At 45.9% G+C, this 25723-nt stretch overlaps 2 protein-coding genes across 6 annotated transcripts; both read right to left on the bottom strand.

Annotated features, from left to right (window-relative positions):
* Window positions 1–569: 569 nt before the first annotated feature.
* On the bottom strand, window positions 570–20445 carry prr12b (proline rich 12b). 3 transcript variants are annotated; one of them, XR_004776370.1, is made up of 17 exons: window positions 20208–20445; window positions 13972–14129; window positions 13567–13728; window positions 8768–13410; window positions 8441–8644; window positions 7232–7306; window positions 5685–6513; window positions 5029–5549; window positions 4581–4697; window positions 4279–4412; window positions 3504–4198; window positions 2998–3117; window positions 2526–2623; window positions 2274–2405; window positions 1952–2047; window positions 1295–1802; window positions 570–1119 (listed from the first exon to the last, which is right to left on the bottom strand). XR_004776370.1 is itself a non-coding variant. In XM_027014725.2 (16 exons), exons 1-16 carry the CDS (start codon window positions 20288–20290, stop codon window positions 1668–1670), a joined length of 8202 nt encoding a protein of 2733 aa, XP_026870526.2. In that variant the 5' UTR covers window positions 20291–20445; the 3' UTR covers window positions 570–1667. The 3 variants fall into 3 exon arrangements, 1 of the variants encoding a protein (XP_026870526.2); XR_004776369.1 differs by having other exon boundaries at window positions 570–1068; XM_027014725.2 differs by having other exon boundaries at window positions 570–1802.
* Window positions 20446–21470: 1025 nt separating this feature from the next.
* prrg2 (proline rich Gla (G-carboxyglutamic acid) 2) lies at window positions 21471–25246 on the bottom strand. Of its 3 annotated transcripts, none has more exons than XM_027014745.2 (8): window positions 24536–25246; window positions 23669–23758; window positions 23323–23486; window positions 23108–23150; window positions 22642–22771; window positions 22346–22489; window positions 22138–22213; window positions 21471–21889 (listed from the first exon to the last, which is right to left on the bottom strand). In XM_027014745.2, the coding sequence occupies exons 2-7, from the start codon at window positions 23751–23753 to the stop codon at window positions 22162–22164; spliced, it is 618 nt and encodes a 205-aa protein (XP_026870546.1). In that variant the 5' UTR covers window positions 23754–23758; window positions 24536–25246; the 3' UTR covers window positions 21471–21889; window positions 22138–22161. The 3 variants fall into 3 exon arrangements, with proteins under 3 accessions (XP_026870546.1, XP_026870547.1, XP_026870545.2); XM_027014746.2 differs by having other exon boundaries at window positions 24722–25246; XM_027014744.2 differs by lacking the exon at window positions 24536–25246 and having other exon boundaries at window positions 23669–24394.
* Window positions 25247–25723: the final 477 nt, after the last annotated feature.

Here is a 25723-nt window from a genome sequence, read left to right as displayed (position 1 = left end):
AAAGAAAGACAGGCATCGCCACAGACAGACAAACACACTTAGAAAACGCCGGCAGTGTTGCCATGGCTGCGTTGCCATGGTAACTACAGGAAATGTAGTTCTACAGATTTGAGGGATTTTTTTTCCCCTCCCAAGAGTGGAGTGTTTACCTCGAAGAGAACTGCTCAGGTTCAAATGAAATGCAGCTTGTACTGTAATGAAAGAGTATTATGAGCTAAATAAAAAACATTAAATTTCCTATGTTCTCCGAGAACCGTTTTCATTCACTGCATGCCCACCGTTGCAAACGCTCATGCAGTAGTAAGAATTACTGCAGCCCGAGGCACCATTAATCAAATCGGCATGTTGTAACGCATTGCTTTGATTCCTCAGCGCTGTGTGCTTTCTTCCACAACAAGCTTAGCTAACTGGCACCGTGTCTCATCTCTCCAGCGCCTGTCCTAGAAGTGCAGCACAGGAACGGGCCGAGCACTCTGGGAACACAGGCACCAGTTCGGGAGTCAACAGCAAACACCAAAACAAGCAGCACTGACCACAAAGCAAAGCAAGAAAGGCAGGAATACACGAACCACGGTTGCTTTCACCATTTTCATCGTTTCGGTGTTTTCTGTTTTTATTTGCGTTTGTCAAATACAGGATTGCTCATGGTCAGATGAAGTATCGAGAGCTCGAGACAGAAGCAACTGTACAATATTTACAGAGATCAAATCAATGGGCAAAGCTCCAAAATAATAATAACAATAATAATAATAATAACAATAATAATAATAATAGTAATAATGATATTAATAATGATAAGAATAATAATTATTATAGTAAACGACCAACAGATAAAAAAACAAACACAGACGTTTTCACACTTTAAAAATTGTTATATCCCTCTGCACCATCACGCTTTCTTTGAGAAAACAGATACGCCATCTTTAATTTTCTTTTGAAGAACAAACAGAAAAAACACATTTTAATTTTAAATACATTTTCCCTTGCTCTTTTTATGAGAGAAAAAAAGATTCACACACAGCTTAAACTCCTCCCCTTAAGTCCAGGCCCTGCCCCCCTATCCTTCACCTGTGGGGCAGGAAGAGCAGGGAATTGTGGGTATGCCATTTCATGTACACCCTAATAAAACATGAGTATTATTATTCAAAATAATAACAGCAAACCGCCCCAGCCTTTTGCGTATGGGGGTGTACTTGTTAAAAATGTCCTTGTATAAATAATACAAATCATAATTATCAATAATACATATTTATATATTTAAGAGTGTGCGTGGAACATAGCATTCAAAGCTCACCTCTGCCAACACATGGGCCTGTGAGTCTTTAACCCTGTTCCCCTTGGCACTGTCTCTGCACACCTGTGCAGACCAAGCACATCTTCACACATTCTCTTTCTCTCTTTTCTCTCTGCCTTTCCTCCTCTTCCACGGAGGAGCTTTCGCATGATACACCAAAAAAAAAAGAGAAAAATGAAAAGTGTCACAGAAAAACATTTTCAAGTTACAATGCAACAGCCCAGAACACTGCTCGCTCCTTACACAGACCGTGTCAGGAAAATGGTACATTCCGACTTGCTTCTGCTCAGAGGTCCTTAATGGTTCAGTCCACTGTCTGCGTTCCATGCTCTCTTGTGCTGCTAGCACACTTAGACCTTTGACCTCTGCCCCTCTAAGCCTTGTTGCTCAGGGTCAGCAGCTCGATGAAAGAGTTGAAATGGGTCTCCAGCCAGCCCTGGTTCGCCATGCACTGCTGCACCACCTCCTCCTGACCTGGGTCTTCTGCTGCTTGTTCTATGCTGTCCGTCTGAAAGAGACAGACAGGGGGTGGGGGGTGGGGGTGGGGGGGTTAGGAAGAGAGAGAAAGAGTGGTAGGCTCGCAGAAGTTGCGACTGGAGTGTACCTTTGCTGTTGTAATAATTTTCTCTGTAAATCATAATAAAGTGCATTCCATACCTCCTTCTTGCAGTGCAGGAAAGTGTGATATTTATAGTGATGGAGAGAGTGGTAGAGACTGTAGATCCGACACGTCTCCGTGGAGAGCTTCAGGTCCTGCAGAACAAGGGCGGGGGGTGGGAGATCAGAGACATGAGGAGAGACACCTCATGACAGACAGCACGTTCCACAGACAAATGGAAGAATGCAGGGAGGCCCATGGACACAAGATCTAACAAAAACAGACACAGGCTCAACGGCGCAAAGGAGCACAGAAGAGGTTTTCAGACCACGTGGTAATACAGGGCCGCGTCTCTTGATGGTCATGTGACCCACTGCTTGCCTGTTGCTTGGGAATGCTTCTTTTAGCCCGGTTAAGGGTTTTGCGGTTGTAGGCCTCACCGCCGAGGTGCACCCGCACAGTGCCGGTCTCCAGGGCGTCGGCCGTCATCTGCGGGTACAAGTGCAGGGCTTCCTGTGTGCGACACATGACACCACGCTGAAGAACAAAGCCCCACTCACTCACTTTTTTTGTAATTTGGCAGTGACATGCTCTGGAGTTCAGATGTGAGGGCCTAAACTGTTGCAGTGCTACCTGGTGCTGGGAGCTCATGGTGACCCTCCTCAGCAATCTCCTTTTCTGTTCGTTAAGAATGCTGTCAATCTTCCTCATGGGTGGGAGATAAAGCTCATCTAAGAAGTGAGACAGGAAGTCAGAAAGTACAAACGCAAGGATTTCAGACAGGCAGTGTAATCTTTCAGTACACAGATTCTGTTCCTTTAGCAAAAATCCTCCACACACTGCCTTGCTCCCTCACTCCATCTCTCTCTCGCTCCTCCCCTCTGACTCTGTCTCTCTCTCTCTCTCTCCTCCCCTCTGACTCCGTCTCTCTCTCCTCCCCGCTCACTCCATCTCCTTCTATCCTCTCCTCCCTCACTTCATCAAACTTCTTTCTCTCTCTCATTTCATTTCATTCACTCATTATCCACTCTGATCTTCCTCCTAGCCTCTGGTCCTCTCCATCATGTCTTCTCCGTACAGATCCTGTGTGCTGCTCCAGCCTTACCATTGGTGTCCTCCAGGGCCTGGATCATGTCTGGGTCCAGAGCTGTGCTCACCAGCATCTCAACGTAGCTGCGGAACATCTCCCGCATTGCTCGACTGTTTATCCTACTGCGCACAGACCCTGTGGGGAGCACGCACACACACACACACACACACACACACACACACACACACACACACACACACACACACACACACACACAATAAGACACACATTACACACACACACACAATTAGACATGCAAAATTAAGCATACACATACACATATATAGACATGTATATATACATAGCATCTTATTCTTACACGCCTACCAACACACACACATACACATACACATAACCATACTTACATATACCCACACACATTTGCATGTACATACCCACACTCACGATTCTGTGCAATTACATGATAAGACTTATGTGTAACCGTAAAGGTCTTGGAAAACAACATAGCAACCATAAATTACACACCAGATACAGGCGAACACACACACAACTGCACACACCTTCATCTTCGCTGGCGGCGTCAGGGGAGGAGTCTGAGTCAGAGGAAGGCACTTCCTTCAGCCACTTCTTCCTCTTCTTGGGCGGAGGCTCTGCCTTAACTTTGACAGGCCTGCTTCTCGTCCTATCCAGTCTCTTCTCACCTCCCATTGGTCCTTTCTTCTCCTCTTTTGCCCTTGCTCGCTCCGCCCCTCCTCTCCTCTCCGCCTTTTCCTGATTCTGCCTCTCCTGAAGCTTCTTTTCCTTTTCTTTCTCCTTCTCTCTCTCTTTCTCTCTTTGCTTCTCCCTCTCTCGTTCCCGTTGCTTCTCCTTCTCTTTCTGTTTTTCTTTCTCTCGCTCTCTCTCTCTCTGTTTCTCTCGCTCCCTCTCCTTCTCTCTTTCTTGTTGTTTTTCTCTCTCCTTCTCTTTCTCCCGCTCTTTTTGTTTCTCCCTTTCTTTTGCCCTCTCCTCCCTTTGCTTCTCTCTCTCCTCCTTCTCTCTCTCCTTTTGCCTCTCTCGCTCCCTTTCCTTTTCTTTCTCCTTCTCCCTCAGCTCTGCCTCTTTCTCTTTCTCTCTCTCCTTTCTTTCCCTCTCCTTCTCTCTCTCCCTCTGTTCTTTCTCTCGCTGTCTCTCCCTCTCTCTTTCCCTGTCCTCTCGTTCCATGCGGGGTGGAGTTTGGCTTCGGACAGGGGCCGGCGGCTTTGGGAGTGACTGGCGCCTGATTAAAAAAAGGAACGTACCTCCAGTTAGTCCTTTCCGGTGCGCGGTTTCACGTCATCAGCAGACAAGCCATGGTACCTGAGAGTAATGGCAGCTCTGTGCCAGGGCTTCCGCGAGCACACTCTGACGTAATCCTTCTTATTCACGTTCTCCAGGAACTTCACGTACAGGCGCTGGTAACGCATCTTTGCATCTCCGAAGTAGCCCAGGTACTGCCAGGGAGCGACAGAAGTGGAGTGGCAGGAAAGAAGGGGGACAGGGGAATAGTTTATTATCCACTCCAGTACGGGAAGAAGGAATGGGATTTCACTGTGGAGACACATGGAGGCCCAAAGGAAGGGCAGTCGAGGCCAGGAGGGGGGAGAGTGCATGACACTCACGTTGCTGGTAGCGCAGAACTGTCGCTGGCCATCTTTGATCTCAGGGGCAAATTTCTGCAGCAGAGCTTTCTGCACCCTCCAGATCGGAGGAGGCTCTCTGCCTGTCTGTAAAGCCAGCTAGAAGAGCGAGGAAGAGGGAGCGAGAGAAAGAGAGAGAGAAAGAGAAGGAGAGAGGGAGAGAGAGAGGGAAGACAGGAGGGAAGGAGAGAGGGAGAGGGAGTGAGAGAGATGGAGAGAAAGACAATGGACAGCAGGAGTAGGAACATCAGAAATTGGAGTGTGAGAGGAGGAGACAGAGAGAGAAAGATGAGGTCAAATACAGTACATAACAACACTACGTGCTATTTCTGAGTTCACTCATAGAAGTGACCTTCACAGACATTTGAAATAACCACAAAGCAGCAATGTCTTCAAACAGTGGCAGTGTTATAGGCTGTGCTCTGGTTACCTTGAGGGTGCCGATATCTTCAGTGCGAACAACAAACTCATCTCTCTCTCTGAAGATGCCCTCGCCACCACTTTCACTGTCGTCCTCCTCGCTCTCTCCAGCGATGGCGGCGTTGTCCTGCTTCTTGGCCAGGTGTAGGGAGGTGATCTGTGGCGTGGGGGCATCCTCTGGGGTGGGGGGTGAGGGCGGGGAGGGCTGTGGCAGCTCAGCAGGGGGCGGGGGCGACGAGGAAGGCGGAGGTGTGGCGGAGGGGGGGAGCGTGGGAGGCGGCGGGGACGGCGAGGGCAGAGCAGGGGGAGATGGGCTGGGGGGGAGAGATCGATGGAGCAGAGGAGCAAACTGGGGCTGGTGGGGTGGTGGTGGTGGGGAGGGGGTGGGGCTCTCCTCCTCCTGGGCAGGCAGAGGGGAGGGGAGCGAGAGCGGAGGCGGGGGGAGAGGGGATGGAGAGGAGGAGGTTGGTGGAGAGGGGGAAAGGGATGGAGGAGAGGGTGGTGCAGGAGCGGGAGGCTCAGACGAAGAATCTGTAAAGGTGAGAGATGGAGAAAGAGAACATGAGAGAGGGGAGTTGGATGGAAAAACGCTGGAAACCTCAGAGCCAAATACACGTGTGCGTAACTCAGCAGGCAGGGGACGTGCGTGCACACTGCCTCACTCACCATCGGCCTTGGGAGCACCCAGCGTGCCATACTCCAGCTCCTCTGCCTGCTCATCCCGCTGTCTCTCCTCTCCTTGCGTTGGCGCCGCGCTCTCCTCTTCTCTTCTCTCCTCCGCTGTCTCATCCTCTTCGTTTCCCTCTTGCTGCAAGCTCTCCTGCTCCACCTCTGGGAGCCCCTCCACGCTTTGATCCTGCATCGGCATTGTTTCTTCTTCCTCGGGGTGTGACATGTGTGGGTCCTCCTGTGGGTTCAGCTGTGAGGGTGAATCCAGGCCCTGAGGAGACACGCTTGTGTCCATCTCGGGATTGCTGTGTGAGTGCAGGAGAGACTCTGAATGAGGAGGGGGTGGAGGTGTGTCCAGGGGTGGGGCCTGTGGAGTGGGTGGGGATGGTGTAGGAGGGGGCGGGACCGCAGCCAGGCTGTGGGGTGTGTCGTAGAGGGCAGAGATGGCTGAGGAGATGCTCTTCTGCAGGTCTTGGTTCTTGCTCACAGAGTCTTCCTCATCTGAAGAAAACGATGGCAGCGTCTCAAGGTTCCTCTTCAGTTCCTCATCCAAGCGCTTGCATGGGGACGGACAGTTGCTCAGGGCCAGCCCTCCCTCGCCTTCACTCTCCCCGAAAGGTTGAGGGGGTGGTGGTGGTGCAGGAGGGGGGGGTGGGGACAAGGGACGGATCCCACCCTTCACAGAGTGGTCATCTGTGGGGGAGGATCCGTCCAGGGGGAGGGGACCCGATGGGGCTACAGGGCCGGGCTGCTTCTTCTCTGTCTTCAGGAAGTCCAGAAAGGAAGTTATGAACCCAGATTTAAGCTCAGAGGGCTTCTCTTCAGTCTGTGAGAGGGGACGAGGGGGAGGGGAGGGGAGGGAAAAAAGGAGAGGCACAGCAGGCAAAGGACATGACAGACCTGACACAGAATGAGAAAAAGGTGAACATACACATTGGAAGAACTGAACAAGAGCGAATAGAACATATACGTACAGAGAACAAAACCCAAAAAAATTAAGAGATAAGAAAATGACATAGAGATGTATTTGAAATGCACTTGAGGAAATGCATAATAAGGAAAAGCATCTTTTTTTTTAAAACTATCATTATTTCCTTATGGTTGTGGTCTCTTATCTTAGGTGTGTCTAATGTGGAGGTAGTACACCTTACTGAACAGCAGGGGGTTGGATGACGATTACTATGAATGAGTAACCGTGGCAACAGCTACCCTGGCAACAGCCAGCTCTCTCTTTCTTTTATTGCATTTTTTAAGGACAGAACGATCATGGTAGTCTGTCAATCATCTCAGACCCAGACTATAGGACTCCCTCTAGTGGAGCTAAATGCACAAACACATTCAGGACAATGCATTTGCTCCAAGAGAAATGTGTCGCAGAGACACATGGTTTTCATCTAAGTGATGTGTTCCCCCATGCTCAAAAGACACAGTATTTGCATTCCTTACAGAATTTTTACAGCATTATTCCTTGAACATCATGAATGTCCCACTGCATAATTGTGTCTTGAATAATGAAATACTTAATGTATCAACAGGCATCTTACTGAGCTGGACAATTTTTGCATGGTGGCCCAGGCCTCTGGGGACAGATCTTCATCCATGTCTCTCTCCCAGGACATCTGCAGAGAAACCATAGATATCTGCACAATGCATATGCAATAACTAAAGATATCCATGTTACGCCCCCCATTCCTTATTCCTTCCTTCTCTTCTGAGGTTACCTGTTGCTGAGGCAACAAGAGCAATTTCACAAGTACAATTTTGCACAAAGGCATACAGGAAAGGAATCGTTTGATTAAAGTTTCAGCATCTTTAGGCTGTGAAAAATGGAAAACAGAAATGGTCTTTATGTGCACACTGAAAGAAACATCTTTTATTTATTTCTATCCTCTGATATTTTCTGTTTTTAAAATATCTCTTGACAATGGATTAAAAGTGATCCAAGTCAAGTCGCTGCTCTGAAGGCAAGACAACCACTGACTTCTCCAAAAGGGTTTTTGTTTTTTTTTGCACTTTAATACACAGACTAATTTTCCCTATATCCTCTACCAAGCCAACCTCGGCACTGTCAATGTCAAGAAGTGAATACTTTTTAACTGCAGTCAAATCTAATTTCAATATTTAACATATATTTAATACTTACATATAATATTTAAATAGAATTTCAATATGCCAGTATGCTTAGATGTGTACATGTCTACATTATATTTACTCAAAACGTAAGAAGACAAAAAAATGTTCCTCCAAATTTAGGATTTATCACAAGATAACAAACCCTCACCAGCAACATACTGCGAAGTCATACAGTCAAACACTCTAGTGTCCGCCACTGGACCATAAGGAATGGACCAATGGCAAATCAGAGAGGAGCAGGGTGAGGGCTCCCAGCATGCTATGCGCCTGTCTGCAGGCTATGTAATCTAAAATGTAATGTTTAATGTTGCTGTTTATATTTGAATTGTGTCTGTGTCCTGGTTGAAGTTTAATCATGCTCATTTTTTAAATTTCACTAGTGTGTTAGTAAAGCTTAACCATCATGCTATGTTTACTCTTTCGTTATTCTCCCTCCACTTTTCTCTGTTAGCCAGTCTTTTTTGTCTGTTCTGTGCGACTTCTTGAAGAATACACTATTGAATAAAACAGCCATTCTTTGAGCAGAAATGGCATACTATGGCTACTGTTTCTTTGACCTATATAAAAATACAATTATAAATAAGAAAAGGCACTATAAAATCTTGCTCTGTTTTATTTACCTCTTGATCTTTCTGTTTCATCTTCTCCTGAACTCGATTCATGTCATTTCTGTTCATGTCTAATGTGGACGTCGGTCCAGGGCTGAGGCCTAGAGATGGAGCAGACCCTACAGAGCCATCAGACAGAACTGGATCTGTGCTCGACAAGGAGTCTGTCCTCAACAGAGACTCAGATGAAGGCATTGAGGGAAGCGGGAGCTTGATCTGTGAGTGAGGAAAAAGAAAGGAAGATTGCAGATTCGTTGCTGTCCATTCTTTCACTCACTACTCAAATTTAATCCATTGCCACATTTTCCCCAAAGCATTCATGTCATCCCCGTCATTCACCTTGATTGGTTTTATGGGTTCCTGGTACTGTTGCTGAGGCTGAAGTTGCTGTTGGTGCTGTTGGTGCTGTGGTTGCTGTTGATGATGCTGCTGCTGTTGATGTAGATGTTGTGGATGGTGCTGTGGATGGAGGTGTTGCTGTTGGTGCATGTGTTGCTGCTGCGGCTGGAGATGCTGCTGTGCTTGTGGATGATGATGCAGATGTTGCTGTAAGTGTGGTTGTTGATGTTGCTGCTGAAGTTGTTGGTGATGGAGATGAGGTGCCTGTTGATGAGGCTGTTGATGGTAATTCTGTCCTTTGTTCATGTCTCTATGCATCTCCAACATGAGATCCTCTTTCCTGCCACGACCTCTTCCTCGACCGCGGCCTCTCCGGCTCTCCCCAGTATGCCCCATAAGACCTCTGCAATAAGGAGGCTCCGGTAGTGGACGAATACGTGGTCTTCCCCTTGGTCTTGGAGGACCCTCTCTTTTGGGTTTGGTGGGCTTCCTGCCCCTCTTCTTCGGCCCATCATGGGGAAGCAGTTGTGGAGGAGGTCCGAGAGAAGGGTACCCTGAGGGGTGGCAGAAATCCAAGTCACCCATTAGAGGACTTAGCCCACCCACCCCTGAACTGCCACCAGACTTTCGGCAGCTAGACACCAGGTCAGGAAGCAAATCAGGGAGTCTCCTGCTGTTTAGTCTAATGTCAGCAGGAACGTCTGCTTTATCCTCGTCATCCTCAAATTCATATTCCTGGGCATAGGTTTTCTTAGCCTGTGGCTGGGAATTTGGATCTCGTCGCTGTTTCAGAAGATGGAAGGAGCTGGTCTTTAGCAGCTTTTTGGGTCTTGAGGAACAGAAGATGGGTGAGGACAACCCACCTGTTCCAGGTCCACTACCTACACCAGATGTTCCCATCATTTTGTTCCCTGTTCCATCTACACCAGTACCTGTCCCTCCCATTCCAATGCCTGGACCTTGAGATTGGATCAGGCCTAGTTGTTCAGTGTTCACAGTGGAAGGGAGTTCATGGGCTTTCAGGGAGTCCAAATCTAGATGTATGGTGCCATTGCCAGACTCAGAAAGAGTGTGACAGTATTGCCCATACCCCTGGTCCCCATGGTGACCCATCATATCATATCCACCTGTCCCTCCACCTGCCTTAACTGACTCTATTCCATCTTGAACACGCCCTTCAGACATGTCCTGATCTCCTTGCCCTGCACCACCTCCTCCTGTGCAGCTTGACTTGTAGTCCTCAGAACAGAACATGTCTTCCATTCCTGGGAAAAATGATCGATCTTCATCTTGCAGAAGGGAGTCGGGGAAACAGATTGAAGTCAGAGGAACAAACCTTTGCTGCTGTTGTTGCTGGCTTTGTCCCTGGTTCGAAGTCGGCTTCCCTACAGGTGTTTCAGTGTCGAACTGGTGCTCTTTGAGTTGATCCAGCTGTGGCTGGGGGATCTGGGTTTCTGGTTCCCTGGAAGGGGCTGGGGGTGGTAGAGGTCCAGAATTAGTCTGCATGTGGTGAGAGTGCTGGTGGGTGTGTTGGTGGTGTGGGTGTGGCTGTGGCTGGTGGTGGGCATGAGGGTGTCCATGGTGAGAGGCCATGTGGTGCAGATGAGATGGTGTTGACATGCTCAAATTTGGCTCAGTCAAAAAATCGTGAAGCTCTGAAGGTGTTTGTTGAGGAAGGTGTGACTGGTGGTGTGGGGGAATCCTATGCTGCTGCTGCATCTGTTGTTGTTGCTGCTGCAGCTGCTGTTGTTGCTGTTGTGGTCTGTGATGGTCGCTGGCACTCCCATCTCCTCCAACTATCCTCTCAGTGGGTCCTGCACCTTCGCGACTGTTTGTCCTCGAGAGTGTCCGTTCAAGCATGTCTAGCTGTGAGACTGAATTCTGATTTGACTGGCTTTGGTTTCGCTGTGTTTCACGCCCATAGTGGGCCTCCATAGCCTGGGACTGGAGCTGAAGCTGTAGTTGAGAGGCCTGTGGCTGAGTCTCCACTCCACCACCACTACCAGCCCCAAGACCTCCAGCTGGTCCCATTAAAGCTTGTTGGCTCATCGGATGCTGCTGTGGTTGGGGAGGCTGTTGAGTGTCCATCTTGTTACGTGTGGTGTGAGAAAGCACAGACTGGAGAAGGTGAGCTTGCTGTGGTTGCTGAGTCTGGTCAGGTGGTGAGTCCATGTGGGAAAGAGAAGTCTGGGACTGTCGCTGCTGTAGGTCTGGGGTCTTTCGCAGGTAAGGTATCTCTGATGGATCTGGAGCTTTCTTGAGTTCCATGTGTGAATGAGACAAGGAATGGGGGTGGGAGTGCTGTGTGTGTTGGGAGTGCTGTGAGTGTGATGAGTGTGAAGAGTGATGATGCTGGTGTGTCTGGTGGGCATAAGGGTCTCCTCTTCCGTAGTGGACTACTGAGCCAAGGGAGTCGTGTTGGTGTGTGTGAGCAGCATGAGGTTGAGGGTGATGAAGTGCGTCCATTCCCCCTCGTCCTCCGTTTGCTCCAGCTCCAGACACTGGTCTATCTGTTTTTGCTGGCTGTTGCTGCTTCTTGAGAGACATTTCCAGCTGACCCTCTGGACCACTTCCTGGTCCAGTGGTGTTCCCAGCACCTGGAGCCACATTATTGGTGGCATTATTGGTGCGAATGACACTCTGCAGATGGTAGCGTTCCTCAGATGCTTTGTTCAGTTCATAGGCAGACATTCCCTTTGCTCCTTCCCTACTTTGGGCCACTGACTGGGGCTGTGGTGCCTGTTGTGGCTGGGAAGTCACCTGTGTTGGCTGTTGCTGGGTGTGATGCTGAGATGGATGGGGTGCTGGACTCTGGGAGTGCAATAGGTGCTGAATTAGAAAATCATCATCGTCTTCTTCATCTTCCTCTTGGGATCGTTCAATGCCAAGTATATCAGACTCTGACTTGGACTTGGGTGGTGCTGGATGATAAGGCTGTGTCTGAGGGGGTGGTGCTCGTGCATCTGAGAATCCTTGTGGAGATGATAAGAAAGCAGGGGAGAGAACTGATGAGAGGTACTTATTACCTCCAGCTCCTCCTGGAGATTGTGCAGGACAAGTCGGGGCAGGTGAGTGCAGTCCTGGACGGATGATACCAGAATTACTAGAGGGTGAAGGGCTGGAATCAGGGAGGTGGTATGAGGCACCACCTCCACCACTTGCAACATTGGTGTTGCCAGCACCTGCACTTCCTGAACTTCCCCCTCCTGAGCCAGTTCCACTACTTGCCGAACCTGTACCCCCTCCAGACCCAATTAGGGCAGGTGAATGTCCTGTACCACCATAGCCCATGGGGCTTCCTGCTCCTCCAAGAGAGGGTGGTAAAGAACCATATCCTGATTCAGAACCATATACCACCTCAGCTGAAAATGAGCGTCCCGTTGCTCCAAGACCCACAAACCCTTTTCCTGACCCCCCAGGACCAGAGCTCAGATCTTGGGCCTGTGGGGAACTGAATCCCCCATAAGGCTGGGACAGATGGGAGGGAGGTGGCTGACTTGGAGAGTATGATTGAGAGTGTTGTTGTGGTGGGGTTTGGCCAGGGAGGCCAGAGGCAGGCTTAACAGGAGCCACGGGAGAGCCATATGCAGAAAGGCAGGGTTTAGGAGGAGGCTGCTGTGCTGCAGATGATGACACAGGGGGAGGCGGAGGAGGTGGAGGAGGGGGCTGGGGTGCAGGCTGAGGTGGTGGCTGTTGTCTTGAAGGAGCAGATGAGGCGCTAGATGAAGCACTGGGGTTAGAGGAAGCAGAGGAAGAGGAAGAAGTTGAGGAAGCTGAAGGAGGCGTGTGGGGCGTTCTGGATGAGGATGAACTAGAGGAGGAGTAGCCACTGCTTGAACTGGAACTCTTCCCTGCTTTGCCAATACCACTCCCCGAGGCTGATGACGACGACGTTGAGGAGGAGCTGTATGGGGGCTGTATTATGGGGCGGTACACTTGCTCTGACCTGGGTGAGGGTTTGGGCTCAGATGATGGGCTCTGGTCACCCAGAGGGCTACAGTTCACCCCTCCATGCCGATGGTGAGATATCTGCTGGTATCCTGAAGCTCCACAGCTGAGATAATGCTGCAGGGGATGTGGGGTGGAGGAGGACAACTGGGACTGTGCAGGGGACGGTCTCTGGTAGTGCTTAATCACACTGTCTTGCCTGGAAAGGGTTCTTTCCTGGGGGGTAGGGGGCTGTGGTGGAGCAGGGGCCGATGAAAATACAGAGGCATTGTACAGCTGCGAGGTCTGGTCTTGAAGCTGAGAGGAGAGCAGGTTAAATTGGGGTGGAGGTAAGTGGCGGGCAGAAGAGGATGTGGGTGCTTGAGGTGGAGGTGGAGGAGCAGTGGAGGGCTCTTGGGCTCCTCTGTATGCTGCTGCTGCACTCTGTGAGGAAAGAAGACGGTCGAAGCCCAGGCTGGACTGGGAGGGTGTTTTTATGTGCAGCAAAGGGTCGTGGGGCGACAGGAGGCCATTGGAGGTGGGGCTGAAGGTGGGCGTGTCCTGAAGAGACAGTGATGGGGTCACTCCAGGAAAGGAGCGCCCTGAGAAGGAGGCAGGGTGCTGATATGCTGATAGGGCAGAGGAAGTGGGGAAGGAGCCAGAACCAGGCAATGCACTGGATATGAAAAGCTCAGCAGGGGCTGGGGCATGCATTGCTGAAGCAACAGAGAAGGAAAAAGGCAAAACCATCATTAACAGGTTAAAAATACACCTGTGTACATAGGAGTTTATTTGCTAGTTAATCAATTACTTCAATTGACGTATCACAAAGTGGAACATTTAATTGCAAGGAAAGCACCGAACAAACTTACCAGTCTGCCAGGAGGGGGTGCGGAACTGGGAAAGGAGGGAGGAGGCAGAAGGGGGAGGCTGTGGACCTCGGGATTCCAGAGCAGAGATCAGGTTCATGACAGATGCATCAGGCCCAGACGGGCTAGCATGGTGTAGGCCAGCATCAAATAAACCTGAAAGCCCTTTGACAGAAAGCACGGTAAAAGTCACTATTCTGATCTACTTAAATTGTGAACCCAGTCACTTTTCAAAATTTACTCACCTCATTAGTATATGACCATAAAATTATGTTCTATTATTTAGAATAGCAGTAGTCATAATTTTTTTGACTGTTTTTATTTCACCAGCATGAAACAGAATCACCTAATATGGATATGCATACATGAATTAACCAGAAAAGTAAATAACCAGTAAGCGGCCCTCACCTAAGCTGCGGCCTGCTGCACCCCATGCTCCGCCCTGGCCAGAGCTGCCTGGGTGGTGATTTGTTGCATAGCCCTGCAGGGGGTGTGGTGTGGCGTAGGCTTGACGATGGAGTAGTTCTGAATCTGGATGGGAGGATCTGGAGCTCCCATACACCAGACTGAACACACAGGAGAAAGGAGGAACAGGAAAAAAACAGGGGAGGGCACAGTGAAGAACTACTTTTTTTCACACAAAAGAGATTCAGAGTGTTTGGATATAATGATCCCTTAACTGATATGCTATAGTCAATGTATACCTTGAGACACTATAATACATTTCAACACACAATACGCTCTCTCACTTAATACAACACTGAGAAACCCTGGTGGGCTCTGCCCTTTGTAAATCCAAGTATAGAATATTAGATGACCAAGCTCTGCATTATCCCTTTCTTACAGGAACCACACACACAGATTAGCCATTTAATCAGCCTACTTGCTTCCATGTCTCTAACTCTTCTAAATAGCATCTGAATTGGACTATATTCAGACTATACTACATCAGTGCATCATCAGAATGCTTGCATTCTATAGTCTACTCAGTCTCTTTGAGCTATGAATGACAGGACCCATTTCAATTGTTTTCCTGGGCCACTACTAAAATCTCCCCATGGATTGGTGTCACCAGTTTATTAATAAGGAAATGTCACATAAAACCCTAACTATAAACTGAAACATTATATGTATTAGAAATAAAAATAATAACAGCAAAAATTACAGACCAACAGACTTATATTTGTATTTATATTTGGTTTATTTAAACAGATAGAGAAACCCTTGATGACTTGAAACAAACTGTAACAGGTACTCCAAACCATGTTACGATTTGGGATTTTTTTACTGGTCGTGTATGTCCGTGGTAGCTCTTACTCCTCACGTCTTCTATTCACCGTGATTGGCCACAACCCGGCATGTTGTCAGCCAATCAGCTGCCTTTTGGTGTCTTTACAGACTGTTGTTTCCTTTCATAAGAGTGGGCAGTTGAACTGACAATAGCGGTTAGGATGTTGCTGAGGTGAGACAGAGCTCTCATTGATAAAAGCTCTCCTGTGACTGAATTGCCTTGGTAACCCCCTTGCCTTTCCATCCTCAACAAGCTCTTAATGTGAGCACGGCCCAGTTAGCGTGGATCGCTGTACTCCGAGACCAGTGTGGGAAGCCACATGCACCACACACAGAGCGAGCACGTGGTGAGGGGGTGGGTGTCATTCAATACAAGCGGCGGAACAGGGCAGACAGTCTATCTTTACACCAACAGGGAAAAGACCCAATTCACACTCAAATTATTTCATTCTGCATTCTGTGAAATATCCAAAAAAAGAAAAAAGAAACCAATGTGAAATTACATCCAAAAGAAGCATGCACATATGGTACTATTGTACTGTTCAATACTGTAGGAATGAAAAAAAAAATCTCACAGTGAAGATTAACATAAAAAATTTATCCTCCACAAAGCTTTGGTTCTGTGTAAAGATACTCTAATAACATTGATGTCTGTTACATTTCTAAAGGTGTATCTGCAGACATGACTGAACCTCTTCCTGAGAGGATACCATCTGGGAGTTTGTCCGTCTTCTTCAACCACCCGCTCATCTCCAAGGCAGGGCACTTGTGTAATTAGCTGGATAAAAGCTCTAATGAACTGAGTTAAATATTTAAATGCATGAGTGAAAAAGCACGCATTTCTCTCACTGATTCATCTGTCATGACAAATTTAGAATACAGTGTAGCTGCTGAATTTATAATCATTCCAGTTATGTAGAATTCTATGAGTTGTTTGCAATCAACAATACTAAATTATCAAATTTTCATTATTTAAATATCATCTATTTACTGCCTTGCAATGTGCTTTTACATGAGACAATTTTTGATAATTTTATGTTAAACTTAACCATGATGCAAAGAAAGATATGTTTAGCACCTGGTTAAAAAAACCAAGGTCAGTGCCTTACAATATTAATCTTAATCTTGTAGAAAGAAGAAAAAAAATACAATTTCAAAACAGCACAGCAAAATTTGATAATCCCACGAACAACCAGATGCTCCTTTAGCAACGGAATGCCTTCTTCTAAATAATTAACGTCTCACAGCATTCGTTCATTAAATGTAACATTCATTTAAATTAACATGACAGTTCTCTGAAGCCTCTGAGATCTTTTGCCAGATCAAAGGGACTGTCATGCATTAAAACTCATTAAGAATGACGAAGTTTGATAGGAATCAGACCTTAATTGGGTGTTAATCCCAAAGAGGTGGTCCAGAGACCCCAAAGGAGTGCAAGTAGATCTCAGGGGAATGATGGGAAGTGATGGATGCCTTTCAAACACACACACACACACACACACACACACACACACACACACATACACTCCACTTGAGCTTTCATACACACACACTCCATTCAAGCTTCCTCCTCCTCACATCTTTCTGTTCTCTCTTTCCCCCTCTGCCTAACGCCTTTGCCTTGCCTTGCGGTTTCCCTCTGCCACGGCTCTCTTTCTTCATGTGCGGTTCCCTGCACAACTGAGCCTTCTCCTTTCTCTTTCACTTCTCCAGCAGGTGATAATCACCCGAACCCTCCCCTGTTTGCAGCTCTCCTGCTCTGGGATACGCTCCTGTGTTAAACCTGCCCTGTGGACTGCTCTGGATCTACTCATCTTGAAGCTTCGCTACCTTTTGGTCCATAGCCTAGCTAATCAGTTCCTCCATCTCTCCTTCCCTCACGCTCTTTTAGTCTGTATTGAGCTAATGGGATAATATATCTCATCCTGATCAACAGAGAAGAGAAGGAGAGATAAAGAAAGGGAGAGAGAGGGGGTTGACAGAGACAGACAGAGACGCATAAAAGCAAGAACGGCTGAATTAGAAGCTGCATTAGAAAGCTTGTGCAAAACCACTGCACAGGAGTGTTCCTGATTATATGGACGGTAATTCGACACAGTGCCTCCAAACAGGTGCAAAATGTTTACGGGATGATGAGAAACACAATCATGCCCATTAATCTCCATTAGAAACGTGAGTAGGTGTCAGCATGTAGCGCACCCATGGTGCCTTGCTGTGGAGAGCGGTTGGTAGGCCATCTCTGTGTCGTGCACTCTGGTCAGGCATCATAACTGAGACTCCGGGGCTTGCACTGAGAAGTTACATTAACAGAACGAATGAACCAAATGAATCCAGAAATGAGCTTTGATTCAAGTCAAATCTAATGTTTCTGGTGCAGTGGCATAAATAAATATACTGTGTAAAAATATCTGGAGTCGTGGAATGATCAGGTTAATGGTGGTGTGTCTGCATACAGTTAATTCAAACACGTTGCTGTAGCTGCTCTTATTTGAATAAGTATATGAGAAATCACTTTTATTTCATTTCACTTCATTTCCTATTCATTTCATACTTCAGTGTGTTTCATCGCAGCCTAGTGGAGGGACAGGTACAGTCCCGCAGAAGCCCTCTCACTCTGAACCCATATTAATTCAGACCGAAGACAATTACAAATGCTTCCCCAAAACAAAAAAAAAGGAGAAAAGATCTCATTTCAGTTCAGTTCATTTGATTTTGTTCAGATATGCTCTTAGGCTGCTGTGTGGCAGTGGTGTCGGGTTTGTCCGGAGCCCTCTGAGTAAGAATTGCTCGTTAAGGATCCTAGGTCCCATCAATCCGCCTGGGGTGTGGAGGGATGCCCTTGACTCAGAAAGGCAATCATAAACTATCCAACAGCCCAAGAGCAATCACTCCCACTGGACAGATCCAACAGGGAGTGAGGCTGGGTAAGGGGAATGCACACCTGGATAAGAAATACAACCTTAGTTTCTAGTATTACCTGGTCCTAGCAATCACACTATGGTACAGCTACCTGCTATCCTACAGTCTGACTTACTCCCATATATAGACATAAAAGACAACAGCCGAAGTTACTAGGACGTCCTGGTCTCGAACATGCAATATCACCAGGACATGCATACTATCAGAAATTACATGCTGCAGTGGAGGAGAAAAATGTTTATGGAACACAGCATTACTGAGACACATAGGTGTAGTTTTCAGGGAAGACGTGTCCCCCCCCCCCCCAAATAATTTTTGCTCACTCTACTCACATAATGTTTTCGGCTGGGTTTTCTGAGCAAAGCTGAAATGAAACCATTCCCACTGCTGAGACAGGTAGCTCGGAACAGCATTGTTCCTGCAGTCAAATTAGAACCATATCTGCCATCATGGAGAAAGGCCTTTACTTTAAAACAGCACAATGCATATGGATCTAATTTAACTGCAAAATGGCTTGGCACATAAAACTGGGAAATCGCTATTCTCACAGCGCAGTACTAATGTAACAACAAATTCATAGGGTTTAACACAGTGCCTAAAGTAGTAACAAAATAAATAACAGATTTTTTGAAATGTGGAACGTTTATAAAATTCTCACTGCGTGGAAAAACCTTACGACATTACACATGACTAATTCCAATACTCCCCTCCCTTTACACTGGACTACAGAAAACTAAAAATATATAATTATAATTATACAACGAGAACTGAATTGGGCTACTTAAAAACAGCAGGCTGAGAATTTTCTTATGCTAGAGAAACCAACTGATTTGAATAGCTGTGCTGTACATGGAGCACCACCGTCACTGAAAATGAATGCATACAGCCACTATAAGCTCGTGTGATTGATTTGGTTGTCACGGCGACTGGTAATGTACGTAGCCGGGCGCCTTTGAACTGTAAGTAGGCCGCGCAACGTTGGAGCACGCGAGCACGGTCGTGTATCCATAAAACAGAGCGAGACCGCCACATAGTTGGGAGTTACATTTTCCAGTACTGATAAAGGACAATGTCGCATTGTAACATCTGAAATGGTTGCAAATGTAGCAACGCTATTACTCATACCTAGCTCACTTTGCAGCAGGTAGGTACAACAGACAGACTCGGTAGGCTCAAACCAAACATACCAGCACTTAGCCCAGGCATTTGATTGCCATTTTATGTTTTAAAGCTAGCGTACCGCTCGGTCGTTTTTCTTATAGGGTAATTAGTCAAAAATATCGGCAAAATGTGCTGTCCAGTCCGGCGCAATTACACAGCTCTTAATCAAATGAAGTTAGAAAACATATTGCTGTTATTATGTTATACGGTATATTTACCGTATATCTGACATATTCATATTAATTTATATTAATTTAATTTCAAAAGTTATATAGCGCACGCTTTCCCACCACGAATAAATTCTACTATAACCTGAAACGGAATCTCCTCAATAGCTCATAATCCAGACTTGCCACTTAATCACCTGGGCAGGTGACATTTCTATACCTGGCTGTCAATAGGGTCATGAATATGCAATTTGAGATTTGTTTTAATTGTTTATTTATTTATTTAAAGAAAACGTGATGTTGCATTGCAGACAACATGTTTGATTAATGCGAAGCTTTTCAAAGTAGCTAGCGTAATAGTTATGAGCCCGCTACGGCTGTTTAGACAGCATGGCATAAATGTGCAGCGAATACTGTGCCATATGTAATTAAATCTTTGCGAGAAGCAACATTTTCTTGCCAACGTTTTGATACTGCTTTTTTTCATATTTAGTTAAAAATCCGCTATGCACCAGGCGCCGCAATTCCAGAGGACGTACTATTTTGCAGACAGCGTTAGCTACACTGGTAAGAGGCATACAGTAGCCAGCGACCATTGCATCGCCAGATTTATTTGATTGCTGTAACCTAATTGGCCACCTCCAGAATAGTGCTCTGTCAACACACAACGTGGGCTAGAAATGTGCAGAAATATGGAGTTCAGCGTTCATGGAAACATTGCATGTAATATTCCGGCTCGGTTTGCCCTCAAGTGAAAAGGTTTGATTTTTCATTTCTTGATAATACGCTAGCAGGCTAGCTAGCAACATCCCTTAGTCCCATCCCCCTCTCTTCGCCCCTCTCCCCCCCTTTTCTGTCTCAGTCTACCTTCCGTATCGCGCATTAACTCTCAATCGCATTCCTCGCATTTTCAAGACACCCCCTCCTCCCCCAGTAATGACAATACCTGGACTCCGTGATCAGTGCAACTGAATTGCAGAGCACCGAGAAGCAAAGAACATGCAATTGCATCGCGCCCGTCGGCATGGGCATTGTTACAGCCAGCTAAGCATATTTCCACAGCCGATGTATGAAAGTACACTTGCACGGTCACAGTCGGATTCCTACCTTGCTTTCGCCGATCTCTCGTAACTCCATCCCGTTCCAGCGCCCAAATCACCGAATCCTGTGCCAGGATAATTTCTATCCATTAAATAAAAGAAGAGGGATGAAGATGGAGAGATAGACAGGGGGAAGGGGAGGGAGGTGTTTCCTAAATTCTAATACACTATCTCTCTCCCCACGTCCTTTCCTCTGCGTTCTGTGCGTCTGTTTATCTCTCCCGTTTCACATGCAAGTCCTCAAGAATGGGACCAGCTCAGAGGGGGAGAGGAATGGAGGGAGGAGAGGGAGGAGAGGAAGGAGGGGGGAGACGGAGGATACGGAGCGGGGAGGGGAGGGGGTCACACCAACCACCACCACCACCACAAAAATCCGGTTTCTTCCCTCCCCTCTATATATTTCAGCGTCTATTGTCCTCTTCGACAGAGACAGCGCGAGGCTGACGCTGAAGCATACCCCAGCCTATTCTGATTGCCATGCTTATTACGCTCGTGAGGCACGCGGCACGGGCTGATTCTGACCTCTTTTCTTCCCCCCCCCCCCCTCCCTCTCCGTTTTCTGACTTATTGCAACCACGAATAATTTAGTGAGATACCAATAGGGTTCTGTAAATGGCAGGGACTGAATGCTGAGGATTTTGCTTCCAAACATCTTTATAGCCACATTCCCTTTACAGCAGATTTATCAAAAAACAAATTAGTTGTCTTATTGCCAATTTTCATTTCCTGTGAGCGGTTCACACGTTGACCCGCATGCCATATTTCGCTCGTAACTTATATCAGTTAGAACTGGAACAAGACAAATGTTAGGTTTAAAAATAGCTATTTTATGTTATTTCGCTACGAAGACGCCATTTTTGAGAGCGGTATGGCTGGCTTGGAGAAGCAAGCTGACTGACTAGCTCACTGGTTCACACACTCCCCCTCTCTCGCTTGCACACATACGCAGTCTGTCTGTACCCCTCGTGCTTACTGCCGCCTTGTTACAGCAGCGAGGCACGACTGAGAATGGAAGGATGTTAGCCACTTCAGTGTAGCGGAGAGCGCCTGATGGCAGTCTGCTCGCCGTGACTACCGAACTAATAGGGAATACTATACTGATAATAGTGTGTATAAATCATTGCAAATAACGCTGCGCGTTAGGCGAATTCAAACAGTTTAGAAACAAGGATATTTCATATAGGCCTATAACGAAATAGTTTACTTGTTTAGGACTTTAGTGAACTCGAAAGACTGGAAAAACATTTATTTAAAAATTAACAGTATTCACACAGTTGTTTGGGGATATTTGTCTTCTGTAGGGGATAATAAAAGTGATCAGTTGAGCTAAAATTAAATACAAATCAAATATTAAATATAGAAAACTTCAAAGCTGTGCTGACAGAAAAATGTAAAAAAAACCCCATTTTTTTTGGACTGAAATGCAGTTATTACTCTTCCCTTTACATGTCTTTAAACGCTGGTATACATGTAATCACTACAGGCTACAAATGCACGCACGTGCACGCACACACACACACACACACACACACACACACACACAAATAACATAAAATAAAAATCTAAAAGCACATATTACTCCTAACATCCACCTCCACCCGTGTCATTTTAACTAGGTTAAGGTGGCATATCTGCATTTTCTAAGTCAATCTTCCTGTTGGAGGTGCAAATGAAGTCATTGTGGTCCCTCTACAAAAAAGGCAAAAGAGATATTAATAATCCTTCATTTTGTACACTTACACACCAGTCCTAAAGACTTTACAAACAGTGTTGTTCTGATATGAATAGAAAAAATATATAGTTTTTGCAATGCAGTTTCTACTGACTGCTCTTCTTTGCATGTCAACAAAGGCTTGTATACATATAAACAAGCTAAATAAAAAGCCTGTTTTATAGAATACCCGCCCTCAATCCAGACCCATTTCAAACTAGCATACTTCTGCAGCAGATCTTTCCCAATCTCATTCTTCTTCCTGTTGTCCAGGAGGGGCAGAAGGGGTCATTGGAGTCCCTCTAAAAAATAAAGATAGCAAAAATGACAAAAAGCAAGCATAACGTTGCTCAACACTTTTTTATTGTTTTGTTGTTCCTTTCATATTGAAAAAGCATGTGCGCACACACAAATAAAGAATGAAGGTGTGTTACCCTGAGTAGGGAGGTGGAGGCGCATCATGCTGCCCACTGTGGGTCAGGGCCTCGTTGTACGAGGGCAGACCCGGCGCGGTGATGTTAGTCAGAGGCACTGACTCCTGTGTAGGGTGCCCATCTACAGCCATTTGCACTGGCACACTGTGGTGGAGGGTGGGAGAGGAAGGTGACAATGACATGCATATGTGAACTGGAAACATCTCTCTCTCTCGCTCTCTCTCTCTCTCTCTCGCTCTCTCTCATACACGCACACATGCATGCACCCCCCCCCCCCCCCACACACACACACTTACCTGCCTCTTTGCTGAGAGGATTTACCCCTGTTTTTGTAAAAGTAGCAGACAAGCACAATGGCAATAACAGTAAGGATTACAGCTGCCAAGATCCCGGACACCAAAGCAGGCACATCCAAAGGAGTAGACTCTGATCAAACACAAATTCATCATAATTCGTTAACTAGTACATTTTAACAATTTATTGAATTACTGAAACTGAAGTCCTGTACAGCATTGCACTTGCAATATTTTAAGGATACAACAGCAAACTTGGATCACAGAGAATGACTACAGTCCGTACATACTGATGAGCTGAGGGTCATTGAGGGCAGTGTTCCCTGTTTCTGATCCTAAATCAGGCTACCTCATCCTCACCTGGAGATGCGTTTTCCCTACTCTAAACCCCCCACGACCTGAACCATCAAACACTGGCCTGGGATTCAATTTTAAAAAAGAAAAAAATAGTACAGCCTAGCTGCCTTACCATGACTGTTGTGAGCTTTGACATAGTTCTTCCAAAATTCTTCCTACAGAAAAACAAAAAAGTGAGTCTTTGAGATCCAAAAATTCTTATTTGTTTCTATGTGCTTAAGGAAGTATTATACCATATTGTCCTGTCTACATATCATGGAATTGTTTTAACCTTTTATTTGAAGAGGCTAGTTGTGCACGATACACACACACTCCCTCCTCTCTCACCGTCTTCTTGTCATCCTCAAACACTTCTCTGGCCTCTTCATATGAGCAGACCTCCTCGTAGCACTCTCGCTCCAGATTTCCAGGCACCACCAGCTCAAAGTCCCACTTGTTGAACAGCAGGGATCGGGAGAGGAACACATCCGCCGACCTCTTGTTGATGAGCACTGGAAACAAACCGAAGGCACAATTCAGTGTGACACCACATAAATGTCTATCCATGAACACAAGACAGCAGCAAAATATTTCTTCACAGGGCATTGGCAATGGAAAAAAATACCTCTTTGATCAGACCTTGGGTCATTTAACTATGTTACTAAATGCATGAGAGTATATATTTTGGGATTACCATTAGTACTGTGATGGATGCATCTCGCCAATCCCAGATGCAAAAGGGAGAGTACACCAAGGCATATTTCTGTAAATGCCAGCATGTTACCTGTCCAACACAAGTCAAAGTTTCTACACATTCGCTGCAAAAATCTGTGGAGAACATTCAATAGGTACATAACATAAAGGTGAAGCCTTAAATGACTGTTAAAAATGACAAAAGAGATTAAACAAGCTAGGTTAATGGACAAGTATTTTTCCAAGACCCATTATCTACTTATCTATTATTCGTTTCCAAGCATCATTTGCAAACAGGGGGAGGTGATATCTGACCTGAGAGGCTTTGTTAAAAACGGCATGATCGAGGAAATGAACTGTGCACCACTGCGACATAATTTTTTTCGTGTATCTAAAGGTAGTAGTCTAAAACGTAAACAGGTGCGAAATTACCATTCAGAAAACAGATAATTAAAACTTCTTAAAATGTTCTTAATTGCAATGAAGCGTCTTACTCAATCAAAGGTTTGTTGCAATGACGCCCTCTATCGGTTGTTAAAACCAGGAGGAGAAACTTGACTATCAGTAAGTTCCGAAATCTATTAGAAAAACTGAAATTCGTTCTAACCGTTTGTTGGCCTTTATTGTTATAGCGTTGGATATTGCCTATTCAGTGGAACTGCATATTGTGAAATCCAATATAAATAAATAAATAAATCGCATTTGCATACTGGAAGAACAGTTTTTGATGAAAATACGTATAATAAATGAGTTGTTATAGAACAAGCTGATAAAACATTTGGAGAAGTTAGACCGATAGATTAAGGTACGTCTCATCTAGGCAAAATAAACAGACTAAATATTAATAACTGCACAAAAGCTCTCTTACCTGGGTGTTAAAGTGCAATCCAAACCAGGAAACTTTGTTAATCTTAAAATAAACGAGCTGATAAACCTCCTTTCTCTGTCGTGTGGCAATTATTGTACTCACTAATCAACTAGACGAGATGACCTAACACAGAACTCATGACCTATAAAAAAGGTAGCAAATAAAATAATAATGTAGCCCATTCACCTGTAGCTTAGCTGATTAGCAACGTAAAAAACAGCTCCTGGCGCAGAGCTACTTACCTGTTTGGCAACATACCTCACAAGAGTGGGTGGGGTGTTTTACGGCATTTCGTTAACATCAAAACAGGGTCGTGATATGAACGGAATGGACAAATATTCCGGCACGCTTCGTCTTAAAAGGCAACGCTTTAATATTTAATAACAATATACCGTAAACGTAGCTTTTACACTTAAATTCTCTTAGGTAGGGAAAATGTCGCGGTTACTTCGGTGACTGTATATACCGGTAAATGTAAACACCCGTAAGCCCCCCAAAATGTTAAAGGATAATATTGAAATGTATGTCGTTCAAGGAGGTCTAACAGTGGAACGGTTTTCTAGACTTTACAAGCTCAAACAACCCTGGGTTCCGCATAAACTGCTAGGAATAGATGTGAAGTCCTTGGATATGAGATTCTGGTAACGCACAGCCTTCACATTGAGAATATTTGAAGCCAGTGAAGGCTTATGGCTCCATATGTTTAGAAAACCTAACCAGATGAACGTGTAGCCCAATATGTCAGTCCTATGCATTGTGTTGTAACATCCGTTTTGTGCTGAATGCAGGATACTCGTAGCTCTCTTGCTACTCCTAGGTAAAGCCCTTATGGATTTAGCTGTGCGTAGCTTTTTTTAAAAATACCAACTCCAATATATTTAATCACACACCCTCCCTTACCTCACTTTTTAACATCTGTCACTAGGCTAAAGGGAGCCTTAGTTCTATGGTACATTTGCAATTGGACGCTCCTCCAGGTGCTCTGTTTGTATTGGCTAGAGACAAGGTTTGTTGGCCAATAGGAATTTAATGTAAAATTAGAGGAAACAAGGCCAAGGATTATTGGTCGATGTGTATTGCAAGGTGGAACAATCATAGGCTACTGCCGTCACTGCCCGGTTATGGGCTGCATAAACACGAACATGGCAGGATTCCTACGTAAACCCTAAAACAAAACTAGGGATAGTG

The sequence above is a fragment of the Electrophorus electricus genome, chromosome 1, assembly GCF_013358815.1.
Source record: "Electrophorus electricus isolate fEleEle1 chromosome 1, fEleEle1.pri, whole genome shotgun sequence".
Classification (NCBI taxonomy): Eukaryota; Metazoa; Chordata; class Actinopteri; order Gymnotiformes; family Gymnotidae; genus Electrophorus; species Electrophorus electricus.
This window is presented reverse-complemented; position numbering and strand designations above follow the sequence as displayed.